The following is a 26,459-nucleotide window of genomic DNA, read 5'->3' as shown; positions in this document are numbered from 1 at the left end:
CTTCCTTTCTTCCTTCCTCCTCCCTCCCTTTCTCTCTTTCCCTTCCTTCCTTCCTTTTTCTTTCTTTCTTTCTTTCTCTCAACTTCTCAGGGAAAGAAAGGGGACTAGAACAGTCTGCTATGTCGCTTTGGCAACCTGACCCAGTAACCCTCCTGAGCTCTTACTTCTGCCGCCCCTATATTTGGAGCCTTTTTTACTCTGGAACTTTCAGCAACCTGCAGCTCTCCTGTGTGTTGAGCGCCCAGGAGGAGCGCGGGAACTTCTCCCCACGCCCTGCTCTGGCCTCTGGAGCCTTGTGGGACGGGCTTCATTTAGGGCAAGTCCCCGGAGAAAGGGGAAGTGAATGAGGGACAGTTGCATGCGGTAATGTGGTTCCCTGAGCGCAGCCCTTGCTGTTCCTCCTGTTAACTTCTTTACTCTAGGCTAGCCCTGGGGTTTGGGAACTCAAGTTCTGGCTCTAGCACTTACCTGCCGACTAGCCTTGCACAAGTGGCTTCATGTCTTTGAGCTTCAGTTTCTTTATCCTTAAAAGGGGCTAATCACAATATCCCCTTCGTTATGAGGTGGGGATTATGAATCGTTGGTGGTCTTGCCCGCCCAGAGTAATGGCTAAATCCGTACCTGCTACATTCTGGCCGAGGTGCAAATCCACATTGCTTTAGTCCTGCTGGAAGAACTTTCGGGCTGAAAAAAAGTTCTCTGGTGCTTGACATGCAGGGGAAAAAAAAAAAATTAAAACCCAGATCAGATTGGCTGGATATTCTTATTGGGTGAAATGAAAAGATTAGTTTAGTAGGAAAACGGTGACTTCTGACCGCCGGCCCCCTCCTGTGGCTGTGCAGACACTCCTTGTGGAGGTCGTGGGTTCTGTGGGGGAGAAGATCGCCTTGTGGGAGGCATGACCCAACACCTGTGAGCAAAAAGATTCCCAGCCTGTCTGCCTGGGCATAAAGGGTGTGAGCAAGGTGCCGTTCTTGAATGATTCGAAGGCAAAGATCTTTTGTTTTGGAGCCAAAAGTTTGAAAGTCTGGCTTGTGCTGGTGGGAGCACAGGCAAGTTACGTTTCAGGAGGTGGTCCTAGGTGAGAATCTAAGTTCGATGGGCATGAAATACAAAATGATATTTCAGGGCCTCACCTCTGGGTTGGGATCAATAACACAGGTCTATTCTGGCAAAGAACCTGGGACTCCCAAGGTCACAATTCTTTCTAGAGTAAACCAGGGTTTGTGCCTTCAATAGGGATGATACGAATTTGTTATTTGCTTGAAATGTGCTGAGTGCTTTTGCAGATAGAGTAACTCCATTCTTAGAACAACGCTGTGAGTGGGTACTGTTAATATGCTCTTTTTGTAGGTAGGGAAACTGAGGCACAGAGTGGTGACATGCGTGTCTTCAAGTCAAACCGAGTGGCCAGGAATTGAACACAGGCAGACTGAGCCCAGAGTCGGCACTGGTACCTTCCCAGGTCTTCCTGCCTCATGACCCTTTCTGGTTCCCCCCCATCAGAGCAGCCTCTAGAATGAGGCTGACCCGACATTTCCTGTCGCGTGTAGCCCAGACTGGCCAGGCTTGGGGGAGACTGTTTTGTTATTCTTAATTAAACAAAAACTGGGTGGTCTGCTGGCAACTGTAGTTTTCAGCATGTCTGGGGTTACTAATTGGAGCCAGACCGGCTTGGTGGGTTGTGAAGTTTGAGGGTGTTTAAAGACACACCCCGTATTCTAATCTAGGCCGTGTCTAAAATAAACCCGTGATGTTCTGGTTTGGAGCAACGGGCCTCGCTGTCCCACAGACGTGGGTCGGAATCCCTAGCTCTGTGATCTCGGGCCAGCTGTTTGACCTCGCTGTCTCATTTGTGCAGAGGAGATGAACTCAAGGGTTGAGTGCAATGAGCGAGGCCATACGAAGTACCGAATGACCTCTTAGTGAATGATAGAAGATATTTATAGGAGGTGGGTACATCCGGTAGGAGAGCAATCGACTCATTTATTTTTTTATTAAGCAACTTGTCCATGAGTGTTCCCAGCAGTGCTTTGCACATCAGCCATAAAGTGGAAACAGCCCAAATGTTTATCAGCTGATAATGGACACACCGTGGTCTGTGCAAGCAGGGAATACTATCCAGCCATAAAAAGGAATAAAGCACTTGGATGAAACTTGAAAAACAAAGAAATGAAGGCAGACACCAGAGACCAGGTGTTGTAAGATTCCATTTGTGTGAAGTATCCAGAACAGGCAAATCTGTAGAGACAGAAAGTAGATACAATGTTTCCTAAAGGGGGGCTGGTGGGATAGGGAGTGACCGCTTAATTGATAGGGGGTTTATTTATGGGGCAATGAAAATGTTCTGGAGCTAGAGATTGTGGTTGCACCCTGTGGTGAGTGTACTAAATGCTCCTGAATTGTACACTTTAAAATGGTTCATTTTAGGCTATGTGTCTCTGACAATAATTGTTTAAAATTTCTTAAGCACCTACTGTATGAGCCAGACATAACGGCCCCTCCTGCGGAGCTTTCAGGGGACGGGCAATAGATAAGTCCTGTCCATAAAACAAGATTATTTCAGAGTGGTAAGTGCTGTTTCAGAAATAAGGGAAGATGATGTAATCATATTGAAGAAGAATCTTTGTTCAAGCTTAGGATGTATCTGCCCTGCTCTAAGAGAGAGGGTCTGTTATGGCCTTCCGTGTTTTACAGATGAGGACAGCAAAGGCATGGAAAGGTTGAATCTCTTGCCCCCAGTCCAGCTAATCAGTGGGAGAGGACTGGGAGTGCCCACACTTGTAACCTCTGTGGAATTGGAAATAAGTAGAATAGAGTGGCCAGGGAAGTAAGCTGAATGAGAAGGAGGTAGAGGGAGGGAGCATGCCAGGCAAAGGGAACAGCATGAGCAAAGGCCCTGCGGTGGGAATGGGTTTGGTGTATAGGACAAGGGAGGGCTGGTTGTAGGGCTGTGACAGACTAAGCAAGGGACAAAGGGAGACAGCCACGTCATACAGGACCTAGGGTTAGGGTTAACGAAACAGGCTCAACAGTGATGCAAGAAAGGCTTTGTGGGAGCCAGTAGAAAGGGGTCAAGTGCCTTGCCCGGAGATATTGGGCAGGATGTGGAGGGAGGGGCATGAGATGGGTCTGGGAAGATGGGTTGGCCTGGAAGGAAAGGGGTGGCACAAGGTTGACGAGGCACGGTTCACAGGTTGCGTGCATTGGGGTGTGGATCTTGGGGAGCACAGGGAAGAATTACAGCTGGACCCACGTGGTGGGAACATCTGAATGCTAAGCTGAGAACTGGTGATTTTTCTTACTCCTTTGCTTTTAAGTTAGTTTTTTTTTTTTTTAAGAAGCTTAACATTTATAGTTTTTTTTTTCTTTTTAATAAGGTCACAGTTGCATGGAATGCCATTTCAAATAGTTCAAAGTTAAAAAAAAGAAATCTGCTTGCTGCCTCTGACCCTGTCTCCATTCTCCTTCCCAGAGCAGTACGGATATTCTGAATACGGATAGATCCTGCCTCTTCATGAGTTTTCTGGTTTTCACTATACATGCTGTCCCACTCTTTTCTCTTCCTTTTCCCTCCTCCTCCTTCCTCTTCTTTTTTTTTTTTTTAATTTTATTTATTTATTTGACAGACAGAGATCACAAGTAGGCAGAGAGGCAGGCAGAGAGAGAGGAGGAAGCAGGCTCCCCGCTGAGCAGAGAGCCCGATGTGGGGCTCGATCCCAGGACCCTGAGATCATGACCTGAGCCGAAGGCAGAGGCTTTAATCCACTGAGCTACCCAGGCACCCCCCTTCCTCTTATTTTTTTAATTAATAAATTTTGGAGACCAGATCCTATCGGTACATAAAGCTTTGATTCCTTCTTTTTGGAGGGCTGCCAAAAGCAAACTATTATTCAGAATGTACGCTTATTTAACCCACACCTGATAGTCAGTATTTTGTTAGCGTCCCGTCTTTTGCCCCTGCAAACCTGGCTGCAGTGATGGTCTCCCTATACGATTGTTGTGTGTGCACATAGACAAATTCATCTACCAACTGTTAGACGGCAGACTCCAAGGGTCTGTGCATTTACAAGTTTTTAAATTGAATCCTAGTTGGTGTACTTTCCTGCACGAGAAGTGTGAAGCATAGTGAATCCTTGTACCGTGAAGATATCCATGTCACGAACACGGGTCTAGAAATGGATTGTCCCAGGCTCTCTACACCCCTCCAACCCAAGACAAACCATTCTCCTGCCTTTGACAACATAGTTTTGTCTTTTGTCTTTACACACAGTTCTACTCCCATACACACTTTTTAAAAATAATATTTTATTTATTTATTTGAAATAGAGAGCCACGAGCAGGGGGAAAGGGAGAAATAGACTCCCCACTGAGCAGAGAGCCCGATGTGGGGCTCGATCCCAGGACTCCAGGATCATGACCTGAGCTGACGGCCAACTCTTAACCGACTGAGCCACCCCAATGCCACATACACACTTTTAACACCGAGAGAGACTAGATTGTTTTCCAAAGAATGACAAGTTTCCACCAAAGTGGGACAAGTTTCCTGCCAAACATATGAAGTCAGGCTTCCAAACCTTCCCCAGCAAAGTGTGTCATTAAATTTTTGGTTTTATTATGTTTGAGATGATGGTCTCTTCACTGATTCAAAATCCATTGGCCTTTTCTATTCTGGAAACTGCCTTTTGTTTTCTTTGTCATTTTTCTATTGAGCTGTTGGTCTTCTGTTTTTGTTTTTTTAAGAGGCTTTTGCTTTGTTAGGTGTTTGCAAGAAACTATTTTGAGCAAAATAACCCTGATACTTTTCTCCCCACCCCATGGAACTGCTTTACTGACATTACACTCCAAGAGACCGCCCCTGTTTAAAGTGGCATAAGAGGGGCCAAAAGTGGACAAGTTGACACATTTTGACGTGTGTCCCTGAAAACATCACCATAATCAAAATGTTTCCTCTCACTCGCTACTTTGAAAAATTTTGAAGGACAGAGCATTTGAAAGAATAAGGAATGGCTGGAAATCCCTCACCTGGCCCAGTGATGGTTCACGTATCCCCCAAACTTTTTTTTCTCTTTTCCTTGGCACACCATACACACACACACCCACACACGCACACACCCACGCACGCATACATGCTCCCATGCACATGCACAGGCACGGTCTTTTCTTTGCAGAAATATTTGAAAGTGAGTTGCAGACGCCATGACACTTTCTCCTACAGAACCACGGAACCATGGTCCGCCCCCCCACCCAGGAAGAAACCTTACATTTAGTACAAAAAACACTCATATGATGTCTATAGGCACCTTTCCTTTACAGCTTTCCAAAAAAATCTAATGCATAATCAGGCATCCCTCACTGCGTTTGGTTTTCAAGTCCTTTAGCTTGTCAGAGTTCCCTCAATTTTTGTGGGGCGCTGTGGAGAGCTTTTCTGACATGGACCTTTTTGAATTGCACAGACCAATTGCCTTTCCCCACCCCCTTGCTTTTTTGTTTTGTTTTGTTTTTAAAGATTTTATTTATTTATTTGACAAAGAGAGATCACAAGTAGGCAGAGAGGCAGGCAGAGAGAGAGAGAGAGGAAGCAGGCTCCCTGCTGAGCAGAGAGCCCGATGCGGGACTCGATCCCAGGACCCTGAGATCATGACCTGAGCCGAAGGCAGAGGCTTAACCCACTGAGCCACCCAGGTGCCCCTTGCCACCTTGTTTTGGTAAGAGCTCTATGGAGCTATAATTCAGGTACCATAGACTTTGGTCGTGGAAATTTCAGTGGTTTTGAGTATATTCAAAGAGCTGTACGGCCATCACCTCAATCGATTTCAGAACATCCTTGGAAACCTTGCTCCCTTTGGCTGTCATTCCCCTTCCCCCATCCCTACACAACCTGTCATCTGTGTGCTGGTTCCATAGACTTGCCTATTCTGGACGTTTCGCACAAAGGGAATCACACAGTGTCCCTGGCCCCCTTCAGGACGGATCTACTGTGTGGCCTGCGTCGGAACCTCATCCCTTCTTATGACTTTTTATTTATCCATCAGATGATGGACATCGGGTTGTTTCCACTTTTTGGCTACTGTGATTAATGCTACTGCAAACATTCACGTACAAGTTTTTTGGGTTTTTTTGGTTTTGTTTTTTAAGAGAGAGAGAGCTCCCAGGCAGGGGAGCAACAAGCAGAGGAGGGGGGAGAAGCAGAGGCCCAATGCGAGGCTCAATCCCGGGACCCTGGGAGCATGATCCCAGCCCCAGGCAGGCGCCGAACCAACAGAGCCACCCAGGTGCCCCCCATGTACAGGTTTTTATGGGAACATGTGTTTCCAACATTTGGGGTGTACACGTAGGCATGAAATTGCTGAGTCCCGTGGTAACTGACATTTCAAGGAGCCGCGGTACAGATGCGCCCTTTTGGATTCCCACCAGCAGCGTATGAGATCCCTATTTCTCTACATTCTTGCAAAGACTTGTCACTGTCTTTCTTTTTTTTTTTTTTTTTTTAATTTATTTAGTCAGAGAGAGAGAGCGAGAGCGAGCACAGGCAGACAGAGTGACAGGCAGAGTCAGAGGGAGAAGCAGGCTCCCCGTGGAGCAAGGAGCCCGATGTGGGACTCGATCCCAGCCCGATGTGGGACTTGATCCCAGTCCCCGATGTGGGACTCGATCCCAGGACGCCGGGATCATGACCTGAGCCGAAGGCAGCTGCTTAACCAACTGAGCCACCCAGGCGTCCTTTGTCACTGTCTTTCTGATTAGAGCCCTCGAGTGAGGCTGAAATGTTATCTCACCGTGGTCTTAAGAGACCACTCTTTTCTTTCTTTCTTTCTTTTTTAAAGATTTTATTTTATTTAAGTTTTACTTATTTATTTGACAGAGAAAGAGACACAGCGAGAGAGGGAACACAAGCAGGGGGAGTGGAAGAGGGAGAAGCAGGCTTCCTGCCGGGCAGGGAGCCGGATGCCGGGCTGGATCCCAGGACCCTGAGATCATGACCTGAGGTGAAGGCAGATGCCCAGTGACTGAGCCACCCAGGCGCCCCTAAAGATTTTATTTTTAAGTAGTCTCTACCCGCAACATGGGGCTTGAACTCACAACCCCGAGATCAAGAGTCGCACGCTCCGCTGCCTGAGCCAGCCAGGCGCCCGCAAGACCAGTCGTTTCTCGAAATGTCCAGTGGGAGTATGTTGTCTGACGGTTCCCCGGCAGTTAGATGAGGGCATCACCGCATAAATGGCAAGGATTCCGCTGAAGGGGTCTGCGCGCCTGCCTTGGAGCTGCCTTTCCCCTTTGTGACCCATTTGTGACCGCTGCTTGTGTCCCACTGTTTTCCGTTCATGCAATCTTTGCAGTCAGTGTGTTCTACACATACTCGGGCCAACTCGAAATGGTAGAAACTTCCCTCCAGCTCTGACTTGCTCATCAAGACTCCTTGGCTGACTTCCCCTGGAGCCACTTTGCATGAGCAGAGGGTGATGGGCCGGGCTGGGCGCCGGGGGTGCGATTGGAGGCTGGATACCGTCCGGGGGTGGGTGTCCAGGCCTCCCCGGTGCAAGAAGAGGGATAATGAAATCCCGGCTTGAGTCATTTGTCGCTCCCACGGGGACAGCCACAGGCTTCCCGTCTGTTCACCTGAGTCTTCCTTCTTCTAACTTTTCATCCTGAACGTTGTGCAACCCTCACCAAGGGAGAAGGGATCTCGTAACGAACCCTGCACCCATCACCCGCGGCTTCTGCCTATCAACCTTCTGCCATTTCTGCGATAGTTATCCCCTTGCCAAAAGTGATGTTTAACCTGCGATAGTATTTTAAAGCCAATCCGAGTCATTTTAGTTAACCTGAGAATACTTTGATCTGTATCTTTAACCGACAAACAAAAAACATGACCACAAAACACACGGTTCATGGCAGTTTTCTGTAGCGACTGACCCCAGTTGATTTTCCAGTTTTTCCGTGACTTGAAAGGTCTCCTGACCGAATTGCTTCCTTTGCACTGGGATCCAAACAGAGTTTACCCTGCATTTAACTGATGTGTCTGTTAGGTCTCCCTTTAAAAAAAAAAAAAAAAATATATATATATATATATATATATATATATATATATATATATATATCCTTAAGGGGCACGTGGCTGGCTGAGTTGGTGGGTCATATGACTCTTGACCTCTGAGTGGTGAGTTTGAGCCCTACCTTGGGCGTAGATAGGACTTAAAAAAAAAATCTTTAAACATGGATATATCTTTATTTTTTAGGAACAGTTTTAGATTTATAGAAAAATTGCGAGGATGGCACAGAATCCCCTCACAGCCTGCGGGCAGATCCCCCTGTTGTGAGCGTCCTACATTCTCATAACGCATTTGTTACGTCATCGAACCAGGATGGCTAGATTATAAGTAGCTCAGAGTCCATGCTTTCTTTCCATATCCTTGGTTTTTACCCAACATCCCTTTGTGTCCGAGGATCCCATCCAGAACAGCACACTGGCTCAAGCTGTCCTCAAGCTGGGGCACGCTCTCTGCCTCTCCTCGGCGGCCCCCCTGGGCAGCTTGCTGGAGCCCGGATCTGGGATGCCGTCAGCTGCGATGGGTCTGACGTTCTTCTTGTGTGGGTTTGAGGCAGAAGACACGTCAAGGGCACAGGCTCTCAGCCTGATTCAAGCTGCTGTCATTTGAATGGCTCTTCCCCCACAGCTTCTGTGGCTTCTGTCCCGGGGCGAGTCTGCGTCCACACCGGGCAGGTGCCCCGCCCCAGGCTCCGAGCTGCAGTGTGACCCCTGTAAGCAGTGGCTCGGGGCTGCCCGGACAGGGCCACACTGTGCAGCTCCAACAATAAGAATTTACTAGAAATCTGAGACCACGGTGTAGGCAGGGTTGTTTCTTCCCAGGCCTCTCTGCTTGCTGTGCACACGTGTGGTCACGTGGCCCTCCCTTTGTGCGTGTCTGTGTCCTAATCGCCTCTTCTTATAAGGATCCAGGTCCCACTGCATAAGGGCCCACCCTCGTGACCCGGTTTTACTTTACTTACCTCTCTGAAGACCCTGTGGTTCACTCCAGTCACATCCTAAGGACCTGGGGATTGGGGCTTCAAGGTAGGAATTCGGGGAGAACACAGTTAATCCCCCCCCAAGAGCTCCTGTGTCTTTGCCACGTGAAGTGGGCCAAAGTGTCCTGTGTGCCCACAGTGTGCCCACAGGGCAGAGAGCGAGTTTGCCAGTGTGTGGTTAGAAGGCGGAGGGTGGGCTCTTCCCTGCTTTCCACCTCTCCTGCCCTTGCCAGTTTTCGGGACGGACCGGTTCTTCCTTCTGATCGATGCCAGTCCTGCGTGGGCATGAGGTTTTCCCAAGGGTGGCGGGTCTCCAGGCACCTACCGGAGACCTGCATGGCTAGGCGCTGTGACAGGCACATCCTTAGGTGTTGCAACCCCTGGGTACCTGGTGTGTGCTGGCCCCGTGCAAAGGCCTTTCCAGGTTAAGCTGTCCAATCCTGTCTTGGCCCCATTCGACAGCTGACAAAACTGAGGCACAGAGAGTTTCAGCGGCGTGAGCACTGGTGCCTCTTCCTTCCAAAACAGCTCCTTCCTCATACCCTTTCTAGGGGAGCTGGTACCATCTCAAAGGCCCCATACCTTCTTCTAGAAAGCCTAGGGCCCTTCCTTTTTCCTCCATTTGAACAAATTGTGAAACACTGCCACCCAGTTCCAGACCAACGTGTACGATATGCAACAGGATGAGCAAAACAGAGCACACCTGTAAAGTGGAATGCTATGGGGCATAAAAAGGAACGAACTCCTGATTCCTGGTACAACCTGGGGAATGTCGTGATGAGTGAACGATCGTGGATGCGAGAGGTCGCGCGTCGCACAATTCCGTTTGTGCGGAACGTCTAGGAAAGGCAAATCTGTAGAGACAGACAGATTAGCGGGTGCCTAGGTTGGGGTGGAGGGATGGGGAGGCTTTCTTTGGAGGCAATGACCATGTTCTAAAATTAGATCATGGTGATGGTTTTATAACTTCGTGACTCTGTGACTTTTCTAAAGACCACCCAACTGGACACTTGGAAGACATGAACTTAGTGATATGTAAATCATATGCCAGTAAAGCTCTTTTTTTTAAAAAAGGAGGGTTTTTTTTGTTTTGTTTTGTTTTTTTTGTTTTGTCTTGTTTTATTTTTTAGAAAGAGAGGGGAGTGGACTGAGGGAGAGGGAGAGAGAGAATCCCAAGCTGAGTTCCCACTGAGCACGGAGCCCAGCTCTGGGCTCAGTCGCACAGCCCTGAGATCATGACCTGAGTTGGAGTCAAGAGTTGTGTGCTTAACTAACCATGCCATCCAGGTGCCCCTAAAAAAGGAGTTTTAATTATAAGACCATTACCAATGGGCCTTTTACCTGGGTACAGACGTGTCCCGCAACCTTCCTCCACTGGTGAGAGGGGCAGTCGCCCTCTTTTCTGTGGCACATACACTTCCTTCTGGCGTCCAGTCTTTCCACTTGTGTGTGTAAGTGTTTTTTGTTTTTTATTTTTATTTTCATTTTTTAAGTAGACTCCACACCCCATATGGGGCTTGAACTCAGGACCCTGAGATCAAGAGTCACATGTTCTACCGACTGAGCCAGCCAGGTGCCCTGTTTTATTATTATTATTATTTTCTTAAACCCAGCTCTTTTTTTTTTTTTAACCCTTCCATTTTAAAATAGCTTAATGGAGGTATAATTCAAGTACCATACAATTTATCCCCCAAAGTGTGCCGTTCTGCCCTCGTTGGTCTGTTCATAGAGTCGTGCACTCGTCACCACAGTCCGTGGGAGGACATTTTGCCACTTCTAGAAGAGATTGTGTACCTTTTAGCTGTCACAGCCCCCCGGCAACTGCCCGTCTACTTTCTGTCCCTATGGCTTTGCCTGCCCTGGACATTTCACACAAACAGAATCGTTTGCTCTGTGGTCTCTCGTGTCTGGCTTCATTCCCTGACACCCTGTTTTCAAGGCTGACACGGAACTGTGCCTCAGTACCTCCTTCCATTTTATGGCCCCATAATACCCCGTTGTCTGGGTGGACCAGGCTCTGTTCGTCCGCCCGTCAGCTGATGGCCATATTTGTACCGTCTCTACCTGTACAAACCCTGTTAGGGCAATGACCTAAGGATAAAAGGATGATTCCTTGCAGGACACGTTGGGGTCAATGCTCTATGAGAATATGGGATGTCAGTAGGAATTGTGACCATGTAGCAGGTGGTCAAGGCACTTCACGTGAATATGGCACTTACTGCTCAGAAAACCAGATGGGGCAGTACAAGTGTACGTACGTATCTCTCAGCTGGAGCTCTGCTGTGTATCGTATGTAAGTATCTGTGTAACTCCCTCACACACACACACACACACACACACACACACACACAGAGCTACCTAGCTAGCAGGAAGAGGCCGCCCTGGGATTTGAACCCAGCACCTAGACTCCTAGCCACACGTGCTTTCAGCCACGCCACAGAGCTGGGGTGGAAGGTATTTGAGTCCCCTCTCTCCTGGCTGCTGATTCAACCCAGTTCCTTTTCCCCGTGTCCTGGGGCAGCGATCCAACCATGAAGTCTGGTTCCAAATGCTGTAGGCAGTTCACTCCAAGACATTGGCCACGTGAGTCAGAGTGCCTGCAGGTATAAGGCCCCCGCTAGTCATTCCCATTTGCCCTAATAGCGCAGGTGGGAACAACTGAGGTGTCCAGCTGGAGGGGATCATTTAAACCCCTTTACGGAGAATGAGGCAGCTCTGTATGGGCTGAGGTTGAGTAATCACCAAGACAAGAGTGTCTCAGGAGAAACACTGCAAAACCGGGCCCATTTTGCTGTTGCTGGTGAGAAGACACTGAGTGGGCGCCTCGAAAGGATGTCACAGAAGTGAGTGGTGACAACATGTGCCTCTGGACGGAGGTCGGCATGGCGGGGAGTGAGATAGGAGACTTGCCTTTCACTCAATTCCCATTTGCAGCTCTGAGTTTCATACCATGTGTGCAGAGTGTTACTTATTCCTCCAAACTAGGCGAACAAGACATAGTCCTCCAGAATCACCCGGAGAGCCCACGAAGCCCTCCGACAGGCCAGGTTCTTACAGACAGGTGGGGCGTGGGGCTCTAGCATGTCCACGTACCTGGGAGACGGGATACAGCTCATGTGTGAGAACCACCATTGACCTCGTCCTTGTCCCTCGTCCCCAACACCCATGCTCTGGGTGAAACTGTTTAAAAATGAGAAATCGGGCAGAGAGAGCAGAGTCCTTGACCTTGTTATGAGCAGGAGGGCTCTCGGAGAAATCAGGGATGGAGCAAAGCCACTTCGTGGGGACCTCCCAGCTCCCAGTCGACCGAGCTCACGACAGCACCCGGGCTACCAGCCGACTCTGTTTTCCCATTGACGGGTCAACCACCGGGCCTGGCTGGACAAGGAGATGGGGGCATTGTCCCAGTCGGTGTAGTGACCGTTCTCTTGTTTCTGCAGTTCCTGACCAGGCTGACCGAGCGGTTCGTGCTGGGGGTGGACATGTTTGTCGAAACGTTGTGGAAATTTTGGACGGAACTCTTGGATGTTCTTGGACTTGATGGTAAGTGGGGCTGGGGGCGCATTCATTTAAGGCTGTTTTTTTCTAGTGGTTCTCAAGATGTGGACTCAGTATCCGCAGTGGGTGGCATGGGGGACTTCTTGGAGGGGGCAGGGGGACACAAGTGAACATTTTTTCTTGGAATAGTTGCGTAAAGAAATGGCCCGTCCGGACGGAGGTGCACGGATGCTGTTTGGGGCGAGGTACGAGTGGGTGTTGCTGACTCGGCTGCCCCCAGGCAAGCCACGGGGACCAGAGGCAGGGCCCCTGGGCTGTGGGAATACATCACAGACTAGGACAGCTCTTTAGGCAGAAAGGGATTTCATACAAAGCTTGGGTCGCTTGCAGAGTTATCAGAAGGAGCGGGGTGTGGCCCCCAGAACCCGGCTGAATTGGCCTGCCCGGGGAGTTGCTGCTCTGCCCCCAGGAAATCCGGAGGCTGCCTCTGGAACTGGATTCAAGGTCACGGGCCCCAGTCCAGGCTGCCACGTCGCTTGCCAGGAAGTCTCCAGTAGCCTGTGTTGAGGTCCCCAGGATCAGCCCCAGGCACAGTGAGCCACTAGGAAGACCCAGGACTCGGCATCGTAGTCGTGCTCCTGGCTGTGACTTCTTACGGTGTAAGGACACAAAGCATCATCAGCAAGGGGGGACAGCAGCTCTCATTCCTCCAGCAGGAGTTTGTGATGACAGATGTCACATGTCATGTAGCCCGGAAGCCTGTTAGAGACCCGGCGCCCCGGGGTGTTTCTTAGAGGCTGGTCACTTAGGCACCTTCTGCCTGGTGCGGACCCAGACTCGACTCCCCGCAGGAGAGCAGGCGGTTGGCATACGTCATGATTCGTACAGGGAGTCCAGGCACAGAGAACCCCCCTTATGAGGGAACGGAGGGAGCTTTCCGCCATGCATGTGTTTTCCTCGCGCCACCAAGCAGTCGACTCAGTCCTCCGTGGACACTGACCAGGGGTCCCGCATATTTAGGTGAACTCTGACCCTGTCTATCTGGAGATAGTGTCAGAGCGAACCCACAGGGCAAGGGCTCGTCCCACAGGACGCCCCTTCCTCTCCAGACACCGGTCGCAAGCCCACCTGTCCTTCCGGCAGACTGGCTGTAGATAGAACATTCCCACGCGCCCCCGGCTGGGTCTGACTGATCAGCTAGAGCGGCTCACAGAACTCCAGAAACCCATTTACTTAACTAGGTGACCAGTTCCTTACAGACGCATGTAACCCGGGAACAGCCGGATGGCAGAGACCTGCAGGCGAGGTCTGCAGGAAGGGCTAGGGAGCCTTAACACCCACTCTACCCTAGGGAGCATCCCAGCCCGGAAACTCCCCAGCCCCATCCCGTCAGGTTTGTCTGGAGACTCTGTGACACAGGCGTGACTGAGTAAATCCTTGGCTGGCGCTGACTGGTTCTACCTCTAGCCGCTCTCCCCAACCTGGACATCAGGGCATGGGACCGAAATCCCAGCCCTCTCCCCGCCGTTGGTTCTCCCAGCACCCAGCCCCCGTCCTTAGGGTCTTTCCAAAAGTCACCGCATTGGAATACGGCTCAAAGGGGCATCTTACGAATTATCAAGACACCTTTACTGCTCTCACTCCTTAGAAAACTCGGAAGGTTTTAGGAGCTCTGTGCCGGGCATGCGGACAAAGACCAAATAGGCATACTTTATACTATAAATCGCTGTATCACACTCGAGAAATGCAAGTTCCCAACCACCAGCCAAGGGCCCGTCCTCCCTGTACACTTCCCTAGAGAGCAGCCTCTGGCCTGCCGTGGGAACCATTCTGCACACCTCCTAACTCAGCGTCCTCTCTCGGCCCCTGTGGCTCCTTCTCAGCCGGTCAGCCAGCTTGGTTTTTGTTCTTATTACTACTTTTGCTCCATCAAGTGATTTCTTAAAAAAAAAAAAAAATTAGTCAGGTCAAGTACTTCACCTTCAAACTGCCCAGGGACTCCTGTTGCACTTGGATCCCACACAGGGTTCCCACCGAGGGTAGTCGGCTCTGAGGATCTGCCCAGCCTCTCTACCCAGCCTGCGGCCTCTGTCCTGTTCTTGGACACAGCTTTGGTTCCTCTAGGTGTCCCCTGCCAGGAGCAGTCCCTCAGTCCTTTGCCTGGTGGGTCTTTTCCATCCTCTACTCTCAGGTATATGACACCTCCTCCAAGAAGCCCATCCTGACTAACCCATGTACAGGGACCCGGTCTGTTCTCACTGCCACCATCGCTTGTCAGCTAAGATGTCATGTGCACATGCGTGCATGTGTGTCTGCGTGTCTGTGTGTATGTGTGTGTGTGTGTGTGTGTTTATTGCCCACCTCCTTCTGGAATCTCTCTGCTCTGAGTGGGGTTTTGCCCACCTCCTCCAGACTGTCCCCTCTGCCTTGCTCTGCCTCAGGTACATAGGAGCCCATGATTCATAAAAACTGGAGGACTGGTGGCCCCACTGCTTGGCTGCTGGTGTGATTTCACTCTGGTGTATCCCCCCAGAAATGCCCGAGAAGCCCCATATCTGTGAACATGAGCTGATTGGGGGATAGAGTCTTTGCAGACCACCGTGGGTCCTATATGCAATGTCTGGTGTCCTTATACGAGGAGGGAAATTTGGACACAGAGACTGAGAGAAACATGGGGAAGAGACAGCCTTGGCAGAGACCAGAGAGATGTGGCCACAAGCTCAGGATGCCTGGATCTTCTCAGGAGCTGGACGAGGCAGGAGGGACCCCCTGTAGAGTGCTCAAGGAGCCCTGCCCCACCCACACCCTGATGTCGGAATCCTGGCTCTCAGTCAGCAGGACAGTACATTCCTCTTGCTTATTAAAGCCATGCGCCTGGTCGCCACAGCTGTGGGAAACCAGTACAACCCTGCCGTGTGCAGGGTCTCCGGGAACCCTCCCAGGTTGCCTTTGACACTCCCACCTGATGAACCGGAGACCCGGCCCCACAGGCGGGGCTGCCTGGTTCACACCCGCCATCGTCCCCCCTCAGCCCCTGGGAACCCGTCTCCAGCCTGGAATCACTGAGTTCAACCTGGAAGAGGCCTCAGACCCGCTCAGGGCACCTCACTACTGGGGCAAAGGATCCGCCATAGCGGGACAGTCCTTGGAGAGGCTGCCGTGCCACCTGCAACCTCCTGGGGCTGCGGCGGACTCCTCCTGGGAGTCAGGCTGAGTCAACTCACCGCACGGATAGAGCAACTGCGTGCAATCGTGCTTGGACTCCATGTTCATCGCTACCCAGGTTCCATCCCCGACCATCGCGCCCTGGAGAAGCGAGCCTCATTGCAGAAAGTTGCACACAGCTTGGAGCGGAAAAGCTAGAGTGGCAACAGCTTCCCTATTACACGGGAGATAATCGGAACAGTATCCTTCCCCAGAGTCCTCACGGGCTCATGTTCGTGGCCAGGGCCACTGGCCCATTCCAGAGATGAAAGCACTCCCTTCCCTGTCATGTTCTCCCTTCCCCGTAGCCGGGGCATCCGCTTCAAAAAAACATCCAAAGGCCTTTGGGATTTGCATTTTAGGCTTAGAAGTGGGAATGTGCAAAAGGCAGGAGACTGTACCCCAAAGCTGGATATTCTGGTGCACAGTGTTTCCACGGGTACAATCCTCTAACTTCCGACTCCAGAAGTTTTCAGGGTCCCGGAGCCTCCCAGGACCAACGGAGCTGCCCAGTGGAAACGGAGAGCCAGATGAAGTTACATGTTCCAGCTGCCGCATTAGAAAAGTCGAAAGACATGAACTGAATAAGGTGTTTTAGCCGACCCAGCAGATTCCAAATATCGTCATCTCAACTTGTGATCAATACGAAAAATTGTTAACGAGGTGCCTCACGTTTTGGGGGTTGTTACGCCGTTGAAGTGCAGCCTGTATTTGACACAGCACATCTCTGTTCAGACTTGCCACATCTCAAGTGCTCTGTGGCCACGTGTGGCCAGTGGCTACCATAAAGGACACAGGGGCGTTAGCCCTGCTGTAGATCTGGTGGCTCAGGCCACTGTTCTGGGAAGTGGAGCCCCTGTCCAGGAGTTGGAAGGACGGATTTAAGTCTCGTGGCTTCGTCAAGTTGTTTGTATTCTCTGAAGGCTTGGAAGCCACAACCCGTGCCCCCCTTGCACTGTGCTGTGACCACGCATTGGGACAGCGCAAGGAGTGGATGGCTCCAAGCACCAGACTTCCTGCGTCGCGGTCCCCGCCCTGCCCTGCTGTAACTGTGGGAGTCCCCACGTGGGAAAGGCTACATATGGTCAGCATGTTGTGAGGACCAGAGGACAATTAGTGCAGAACCGTTAGAATAGTGCCTAGCCCCAGGCAAATGCCTCGTAAACACCCTGTGGCTTACAGAGGGGCTCTGCTCCAAAGAGTACATCATCACGCCCTTGTGGGACTCACCCAGTCCTGATCCCCTGCACTGAGGGCCGCCCGCATCTGCCTGCACACAGAGTCAGCTCTCCCTAGGACCCTGGATCAGGTTGGGCCCCTGACCCAGAATGGCCGGCAACCTCACAGGATGGGGAGCCTTGGGCCCAGAGGCCCCACGAAGATGAAGGCAGAGATCGGGGAATGATTGTGTGAGTCAGGAAGCCCGGGGATCGCCCACACACCCCAGAAGCTGGGGAAAGGCCTGGGACGGAGTCTCCCTCGTGGCTTCAGAAGGGGCCACCTGCCGACACCTTGACCTCACCCTTGTGGCCTCCATGCTGTGTGAGAATTTGATCCTATTGTCTGAGCCACTCATCCCGTGGTTCTTAACTGTGGCAGCCCCAGGAAGCGGATACAGGCAGGACATCCAGAGCTGCCCGTGTCCTAGTTAGGAATTTTAGGACCTCCACAGGGCGGGGCAAGGTTGCTCCTCACTGGCCTCGCTGGAGAGAAGTGCAGTTTTTTTTTTTTTTTTTAAAGATTTTATTTATTTGACAGACAGAGATCACAAGTAGACGGAGAGGCAGGCAGAGAGAGAGAGAGAGAGAGAAGCAGGCTCCCTGCTGAGCAGAGAGGCCGATGCGGGACTCGATCCCAGGACCCTGAGATCATGACCTGAGCCGAAGGCAGCGGCTTAACCCACTGAGCCACCCAGGCGCCCCAAGAAGTGCAGTTTTTATTAGAGTCGCGGGAACTGTGTTACCAGTTGGCCCCAGTCGGGGATTCCCCCCAGGATCTCTTGTACTCACTGGTCACCTCACTTAGTCCCTTGATAACCTGACAGTACATGCTGTCTGGCTTTAGATGGTGAGTTTAGTCTGGTGGTTCTCAAAGTATGCTTGGAGGAACCCTAGAGGGGGTTCCCTGAGGCCCGTCAGGGGAAACTGTGAGGTCATGCATTCGAGGCATGCTTCCACAGTTTTTTATATAGATTCCATGTTGATAATAGAGCGAATACATTGAGCTAAGTATCTTAACGTTAATTTTTAGCTTTTTCTTTTTTGCCTTTTTTAATGTGGCCACTAGAAATATGTAAATTACATCCGTGGCCTACCTTTGTGGCTGGCATCCTATTTCTGAGGATTCAAAACCAGATCTGAGGATCCAGTCCTCTCCTCTCAAAGTGGATATTATAGAGATTTGTAAAAACTCAAAACAACTCCACTGTTTTGGTTGCAGGGCATTTGGGGGCTTTGTTTTGGAAAGCAGTTATTTTTCATGAAAAATATATTATTTGTATTGACCTATAAATGGGTTCACTGTTATTTTTAAACAAATTAATAATAATAATGTTTAAAAATTTTGCTTAATTTTTCTGTAAACCTAAAACTCCTCTGAAAAATTAAGACTATTTAATAAGAAAAAAAATTTTAAAGAAAAATTAGCCGTAAAGTATGAGGTATATCTAAGTATAAGATCATAATGAAGTTCTTTTTTATTTTATTTTTTTGAGTAGGCTCCATGCCCAGTGTAGTGCCCAGCTTGAGGCCTGAACTTACAGCCCTGAGATCAAGACCTGAGCTGAGATCAAGAGTCAGACGCTTAACTGACTGAGCCACCCAGGTGCCCCCAATGAAATTCTTTTTTATATATTTTTTAAAGATTTTATTTATTTATTTAACAGAGAGATCACAAGTAGGCAGTGAGGCAATCAGAAAGAGAGGGAGAAGCAGGCTCCCTGCTGAGCAGAGTGCCCGTTGAAGGGCTCGATCCCAGGACCCTGAAATCATGACCTGAGCCAAAGGCAGAGGCTTTAACCCACTGAGCCACCCAGGCACCCCTCAATGGCTTTTCTTTAACCAATGTAGAAAAAAATCCTAAAATTTATATGGAACCACAAAAGATCCTGACTGGCCAAAGGAATCACGAGAAAAAAGATCTAAGTGGTACTTCCTAATTTCAAGTTGTATTTTAAAGCAGGGATGATCAAAATAGTACAATTTTGGGGTTAAAACAGACATACAAACCAATGGAAGAGAACTGAGAACACAGAAATAAATCGGGGATCTATGGTCAACCAGTACTTGACAAGGCATTGAAGGATACTCAGTGGAGAAAAGGCAGTGTCTTTAATAGACAATGCTCAGAGAACTGGATATTCACGTGTAATAGAATGAAACCAGACCCCTATATTATGCCCCTCACAAAAATGAACTCAAAAAGTATTACAGACTTAAATGTAAAACCGGAAACCATAAAACTCCTCGAAGAAAATAGGTGGTAAGCTTTCTGACCTTGGTCTTGGCCATGGTTTTTGGTGTTTTTTTTTTTTTTTTAATTTGACACCCAAAGCAAAAATAAACAAGTGAGACCACATCAAACTGAGAAACTTCTGCACGGCAGAAGAAACAATCTACAAAATGGAAAGTACCTACGAAGCGGGGAAAAACTATTTGCAAACTGTATACCTGTTACGGAGTTAATGTCCAAAATGTATGAAGAACTTCTACAACTGAAGAGTAAGAAACCCACAGTCTGATTAAAATAGGAACAAAGGACCCAAACAGACATTTTTCCAAGGAAGACATACAAACCTCCAATGCTTATATAAAAAGGTGCTCAGCATCGCTAATGAGGGAAGTGCAAATCAAAAGCACAGGAGAGGTCGCTGCTCTTCTCCATTGTTCTGGGCCAGACGTGACCACGGACTGGGGAGGGAACAGCCAGAGCACTTTGGAAACCAGGCAAACACCCACTCACAAAAAAGCACATGAGATATCATCTTACACCTACTGGAATGACTCCTGTCCCAAAGATGAGATTACAAATGCTGGCGAGGACGTGTGCAAAGGGGAGCCGTTCCTTGTGCACTGTTGGTGGAATTCTCAGTTGGGGCTGTCACTATGGGAAACAGTGTGGAAGTTCCTGAAAGAATTAAAAATCAGAGTTACTGTTTCATCCAGCAATTCCGCTCCTAGGAATATACCCAAAGGAAAGGAAAACACTATGTCACAGAGACGTGTGTATTGCCATGTTCATGGCCACGTTGTCTACAATGGCCAAGATGTAGAATCCACCCAAGTGTCCATCGACAGATGAATGGGTAGAGAAGTGGGCCTTGTATACAATGGAATATCACTCAGCCATCAAAGGGAAGGAGATCCTGCTATTTGCCACAACATGGACGGAACATGAGGGCGGTTTGCTAAACAAAGTAAGTCAGACAAAGACAGATATCATGTGATCTCACTTATATGCAGAATCTTGAAAAAAAAAAAAAAAGCTTCATAGGAAAAGAGATCAGATTTGTGGTCAGAGGTAGGAGATAGTGGGTGGGAGAATTGGAATAAGATGGTCAATTGTACAAATTTCGAATTATAAGATAAATCAGTACAGGGAGGTAATGTACAACAGTTAACTCTGCTATATGGTGTATTTGAAAGTTATTAAGAAAGTAGTAGATCCTCAGAGTTCTCAGGGCAAGAAAAGAAAAAAAAATTTTTTTATATCTATATAAGGTGATGAATGTTAATTACGTTTATTGTAATAATTTCCCAATATATGTAATGAGTCATGTTTTACAGCTTGAGCTTCTGTGGCACTTTATTTCAGTTATATTTTAATAAAACCAGAAAAAATACACATGCTGAAGTATGATCTTTTGCCTCTTCCAAATGGCTCGGTTAAAAAAAAAAAGTATGTGACGAAACAAAATATGGTAAAACATTAACAACTATTTAACCTAGAGGTGTCCATAGGAGTATTTATCTTACTATCCTTGTAACTTTTCTGTTTGAAAATTTTCTTAAGTCGGGCACACAGAAGATACATCTCCATTTCACTCCATATTTAAAGATGGAACATCACGTATGATTAGGTTTGGCTGTGAGTAAGAGATCTAAAATACCAGCAGCTTTAACAAGATGGAAGCTTATTTCTCTATGTGGAAGTTCACAGGTAGGTGGTTAGGCAGGTAGGTGGCTTTGCAGCACGTTGTCCTCAGGACCGAGGCTCCTTCCGTCTTATTGCTCCCCAATAGGCTACTTCCCTTACTTCATGGCCCAAGACAGCTGCTCCCACTTCCGCCATCGCATCCACATTCCAGCAGGCAGAAGAAAAGGAGGTAAAAGGGCGCATTCCTGCTACTTTTAGGAAAAACCCCTTGAGGCCACCCCAAAACAGCTCCTTGACCAAAGCTCAGTTTTGTAGCTATCAGCTGTCACGGAAAGGCCTTCATCCTAGGCAGCTCCATAACCAGGCTAAAACTGGCCGTTCGTGACTTTGAAAGGCAGGAAGGGAGGAAATCCAAGGACAGTGTGTAAGCTCCGCCCTGCCACGAAGGGGCGTTTTAAACTCAGGCTCCGGCCGGTGGTCTTCTCCCAGGGCTTAGCAGGAAAGATCACGAGGCAGCCGACTTCAGGGACCTCTTGTCCTACACACCCAGCAAGGGAGCCAAGCTGCCCAAACAAACCCCGCGTGGAGAGAAAGCCCTGGCTCCTCGTGACCCGACCACTGTCCCTCTTCTCTGTCCCGCAGTGTCGAACCTGTCCCAGTACTTCAGCCCGGCCTCGGTGGCCAACAGCCCAGCCCGCGCCCTCCTGCTGGTGGGCGTCGTCCTGCTGGCCTACTGGTTCCTGTCGCTGACCCTGGGCTTGACCTTCAGCCTCCTGCACGTGGTGTTCGGCCGCTTCTTCTGGGTGGCCCGGGTCATCCTGTTCTCCATGTCCTGCGTGTACGTGCTGCACAAGTACGAGGGGGAGCCGGAGAACGCCATACTGCCCCTCTGCTTCGTGGTGGCCGTCTACTTCATGACCGGGCCCATGGGCTTCTACTGGCGCAGCGGGCCCAGCAGCCCCAGCGTGGAGGAGAAGCTGGAGCACCTGGAGAACCAGGTCAGACTGCTCAACATCCGCCTCAACAAGGTTCTGGAGAGTCTGGACCGCGCCAACGGCAAGTGACAATCAGCCAGCCGGCCGGGGCCCCTCACGCCAGCGCCCTCTCTCAGAAAACAGAAGCGCAGAAGGAAGAAGAAAGCACCCAACCCCAAGCAATTTCAATAAACACTCCCGAGCACGGCGGGTGGCGCTCCGTGAGGGTCTTTCCTGGCCACGTGTCGACCCCGAGGACACGTTCCCCGAGGGATGGCGGGATGGTTTGTGTGGAACCACCCACGAAGTGTCATTAGTGGGGGAGGGGGGGGAAAGAATATTTTTTAAACAAAGGATATAACCATATTCGCTGTACAGGAAGAGTTTATCTGTGCATAGAGCATAAAGTTAATTTTTTCAAGCACTTCAGTACATCTTTTGTAAGGTTTTTTAATAAAGGCGGATCGAGTCGAGTTGAATCCGACTTTACACTGAGGGGAAGGATATGCTAATTGGACACTTTCGAGGAGAAGCTCCAACACTGGAGTTGGGTTTCCCAGCACAGGGGTTGGTGGGGGGGGGGGGGGTCCGTGTGCATGAATCTCGTGCTCCAAAACCCTGGGCTTCATCGGATGTCATTTTCGGTTGAGGGAGACTTCACGGACGGATGGTGTCGGTTCTGGGTGTGGGCAGTCGGGGTCCAGGACGAAACGAAACATCTTTTGGGTCCTAGTGGCCCCGGCCAGGCCCCTGTCAGCTCTATTTCTAAAAGAAAAGATTATTCTTTGTGGAGAACCTGTTTTTTAGTTGTTTTGCTTTGTTTTGTTTCCTTCTGAACGTCGATGTATTTTTAACCTCCACGTTTTGTAAAGGAAAATTCAAGGAGCAGGCAAAGAAGTGTCTTTGGGGTTCGATGCCGAGAGCCATGTAAGCGAGCACCGAAGCTCCCTCCGTCGGGAGTCTGAGTGATGTCCTCATGTCGCCGTCCGCCTGCTGGACCTCCAGAGGGAAGGTATGGCCTCAAGGGTTGTTGTTTTTCCCCCTGTAGTTTTGGTGGACTCGGGACCATGAAAGAAGAGCCAATTGTAGCAGCTGAGAGCATCTCCAAGTCCGATGGCTGCTTCTAAGGTGTTCTCAGGAGCAATTAGCGGCAAGAAACACACCTTGGAGAAGATCCGAATTATTTTTCCTGAAATTTTTTACGATCCGCGCATCAGGTGCTTTTTGTCTGAAGTCTGTGGTGCCCTCGTCTTAGGTGGTGCCCCGGGGCAGAGAGGAGCATACTGGGCAGACAGTGGTGGGGGGTCTCGGCTGGGGTGCCTTGTGAAGCTGGGTCAGGGGAGCAGGGAAGTGCCCCAGTCTCACGCACCCCCCACCCCCTGGGCCTATTGATAAGCGCCCGGGAACACACATAGTGAGGAAGGGAGACTCCAGCTTTGCCAGAAGGCAGTTCTGAAGGCTGCCAAGGGTGGCAACTCCCTCCATGATCCTTCCCTGCCCAGCTCTGTGCCCCAGGGGGCCCCTCCTGGAGCCCCTGCACGCAGATTTGCAGAGACCCCTCTCAGATTGGGCAGAACCACGACCCCACGGTCCACAGAGCATTCTGAAGAAAACCCAGCTGTGTGCCAACTCTTGTGTGGAATTCCCGGGAGGTTTTATTGGGGGTTGCAAATCTCTGGAAAACAAAAGCAGCTATTTTTTGAGGGTGTTGGTGGAACTTCTCTTTCTAAGGTGCACATGACGGGACCCGAGCTCAGCTGCATTCTGTTCGTTTCCTGAAACACACACCTGTCCTTCTCCAGGCTGTGCTTCAGGCAAGCCTTCACCCATGGGCATCCGGAGCCTGTGGTTTTTTTTTTTTTTTTTTTTTTTTGGATTAGAGCAGTTTCAGTTTTGCCATTCCGATACTTCCAGACAAATCTATCAGCACGGTGTCTAAAATTAACTCCAGGAAGGCTGTCCTTGCTCTCCTTCCTTTTGTGCATTTGGCTTCTGCATCCTGGGCGTGTTTGGTACTGGGTAAAACATTGGCTTTGCCGACATTGGCCAGGGAAGAATTGGCATTCGGTGCACAGAGCTTTAAAGTCTCCCGCTATCCCAAGTCTGGATAGAACCTCCACTCCGTTCCCCCTGCCCCCTTCCCACGCAAAGCTGGAAGGGCACTGTGCTAATCTGTGATCTAGGCAGGAACGCCTTTGGGACCTCCAGCAAATCCCGAGAGCCTCGCGCCTCTGGGCCCCGGTGCATTGAGACTAGATATTGCTGCGGGGAAAATGTATCCCTTTGACCCAGTGAGCCAAGACTGAGGCCGGTCTTAGAGTCTGATGCACTCAGATGAAAGATGGCTTTATCTTCAATGAAAGAACCTAGAGTTAAACAGGTGTATCACTTTAGGGCAGAAGGTCAATTTGAAATTCTGGCAGGAATCGCGGTTATTAGATCTGGATAACTCTTGCTCTTTGATGCTAACGTTTGTTTTTTTGTTCGGGTATGTTTGTCCCTCCAGATAGTTTGGGATTTTTTTTCCCCTTCCATGGAAGCTTGTTAGGGTACTTGGCTATTCCCAGAGCCCCCCATCTCTTTCTTTTCCCTCTCTTTTGTACATGGAAAAAAATGTATTTTTGTACCATAGCTCATACCTGGAAGCGAAACCCGTTTTTTATGTCTCCCAGGGCGTAGAATATATTATTACAACACTTTCTTCCACGTGACGTCACCAATCCCAATGAGAACGACTGTGAATGGGTGGTCATGACGACTCCATTTTCTAGATCTCTTAAAGTTCATCAGTGTTTATTTCCCAGTGCCTCAGTGTCCCGACACACACCAAGAACAGAAAAGAGAAAGGACCAGCTCTCTCTAGCTGGCTGGATTTTTGTGGCATCTCCAGAGTCGGTGTTGACAATGACCTCTTCCCCGAAATGCTAGATGAGGCGTTTCTGCAGCATTCCAGCCTTCCATCCATACATTCCCCATAGCGATCAGGAGTGGGGTCATCTGCCTGCCGGGGGCTTGGGGCTGTTTCAGCGACACCCCACTTCTGGTAACAACGTGCAGCCATAGAATTTTTCAAAAGCTGGTCTTGTGCATCGTGCCGGGATCTTTATTGATGAAGGTGACTGGGTGACTGGCACGGGAGGCGAATACCGTCGAAAGAAGGTTTGTCACACAGCTCCCTAAAGCCAATGGGCACCGCGTGCCATGAAAGGCCCCCCAAAGCCCGTCGAGCGCAGGGCCAGGAAGCGGAGAGGGGGGGTCTGTGCTTGATGACTGTGGTGGTGGCAGGTGACCAGGCTTGAACGTCCTTTCCTGGGAGCCAAGGGCAAATGTGCAGAGTCAGGGTCAGTGGTTGGGGGGATTATACTAGGACTTGGCACAGCCCTGAGGGCTGGCTCAGTGGGGAAGATGCAAACCCGGTCGGCTGCTAGTCTGTCTCTGGCTTGCAGCCTTAGGGGAAGATGAGGAACAAGGTCACATAGCCAGTGCAGCACCGAAAACATGGTGAATGCAGCCTGTCCTGGTGGCAGTCCCAAGACCCTTCATTTCTATGCCTCCTGCTGCTTTTTAAGCTGCTGTACCTGACTGACACCTGAACACCCCTCCGTGATGGGGTGAATTGTCTGACTTTCTAAGGCCCTAAGATGTCATCTCCCTTCCCCAACTTAAAAAAAAAATAGTATATATATATATGTATATATTTATACATATATGTCTGTGTATACATATATATACATATATATACACACAATTATAGATACACATGTATACATATACGTATATCTCCATTCTGCAAAGTTTTGTTTGTCATCTGAGTAATTGGACTTTTGCTCCTCACTTGTGAATAGTGAATAGAATTATATATATATTTTTGGCAGGATCTAACATAGTACCCTTAAAATTAGTACTGGACAGCCATCGAGATGATGTACAATATTTGGTATAAACAAACCTTGTTCAGCGCGCTGAATTCTGTGCTTTCCTCCTCGATGATTCCCTGATTTGCAGGCGATGCACCAGGACCGGTTTTTCCACTGCGGTGGCATAAAAAGCTGACTGTCATTTGCATCCGTCTACTGAAAACCTGTGGCAGCTAATGGTGTCATTGACCCTCTGTTCCAATGTCTTTTAGCGGATTTAAAGGTTTTGTTATAGTGTCAGCTCTACTTCTCGCATGTGTGTTAAATCTCTGGATACCGTGTAATTAAATTGATTTCTTGTGATGGTGACAGTGATTAGCGCTCACTTAAAATCCGGCAAAGTGACTATTTCCCCTCTTAACTGGAAATCATATTTGTGAGGTATGGTGTCCATTATCGACAGTGTATTCATGATTCAGTTTCTATTTTGTGTATCTGGTTATAAATTTTCTATAGCATTTGATTTCACACTTATTATAAATATGTTTGATTTGAATACGGTGGTGTGTGTGTGTATGTGACGTGTGCACACTTCAGTTCCATAAGCCTTGGGAAAACTGATTCTGTGACTATCAAATATAGACATAAATGTATAAGGCTTATTTTATTCGCAAAATGGTACTTACATTCCTCCTATTTATTAAATCACTGGCTTTCATGTTCTGTAGAGATATTTGTAGACCGATTTCAGAACAGAATGAAAATATTGTGAAAATTACAGCTTAATAAATGTTTATTGTAA

At 49.2% G+C, this 26,459-nt stretch overlaps 1 protein-coding gene across 1 annotated transcript in view; it reads left to right on the top strand.

Annotated features, from left to right (window-relative positions):
- BRI3BP (BRI3 binding protein) overlaps positions 1-26,459 on the top strand; it is a 27,423-nt gene extending 964 nt beyond the window's left edge. Inside the window, exons 2-3 of the mRNA XM_059408198.1 lie at positions 12,471-12,573; positions 21,469-26,459. Coding sequence (XP_059264181.1) covers positions 12,471-12,573; positions 21,469-21,890 — 525 coding nt within the window. The 3' untranslated portion in view covers positions 21,891-26,459. The remainder of the gene's footprint in view (positions 1-12,470; positions 12,574-21,468) is intronic.

The sequence above is a fragment of the Mustela nigripes genome, chromosome 8, assembly GCF_022355385.1.
Source record: "Mustela nigripes isolate SB6536 chromosome 8, MUSNIG.SB6536, whole genome shotgun sequence".
Lineage (NCBI taxonomy): Eukaryota > Metazoa > Chordata > Mammalia > Carnivora > Mustelidae > Mustela > Mustela nigripes.
The sequence above is the reverse complement of the archived record's forward strand: the minus strand, read 5'-3'. Positions and strand labels throughout refer to the sequence as shown.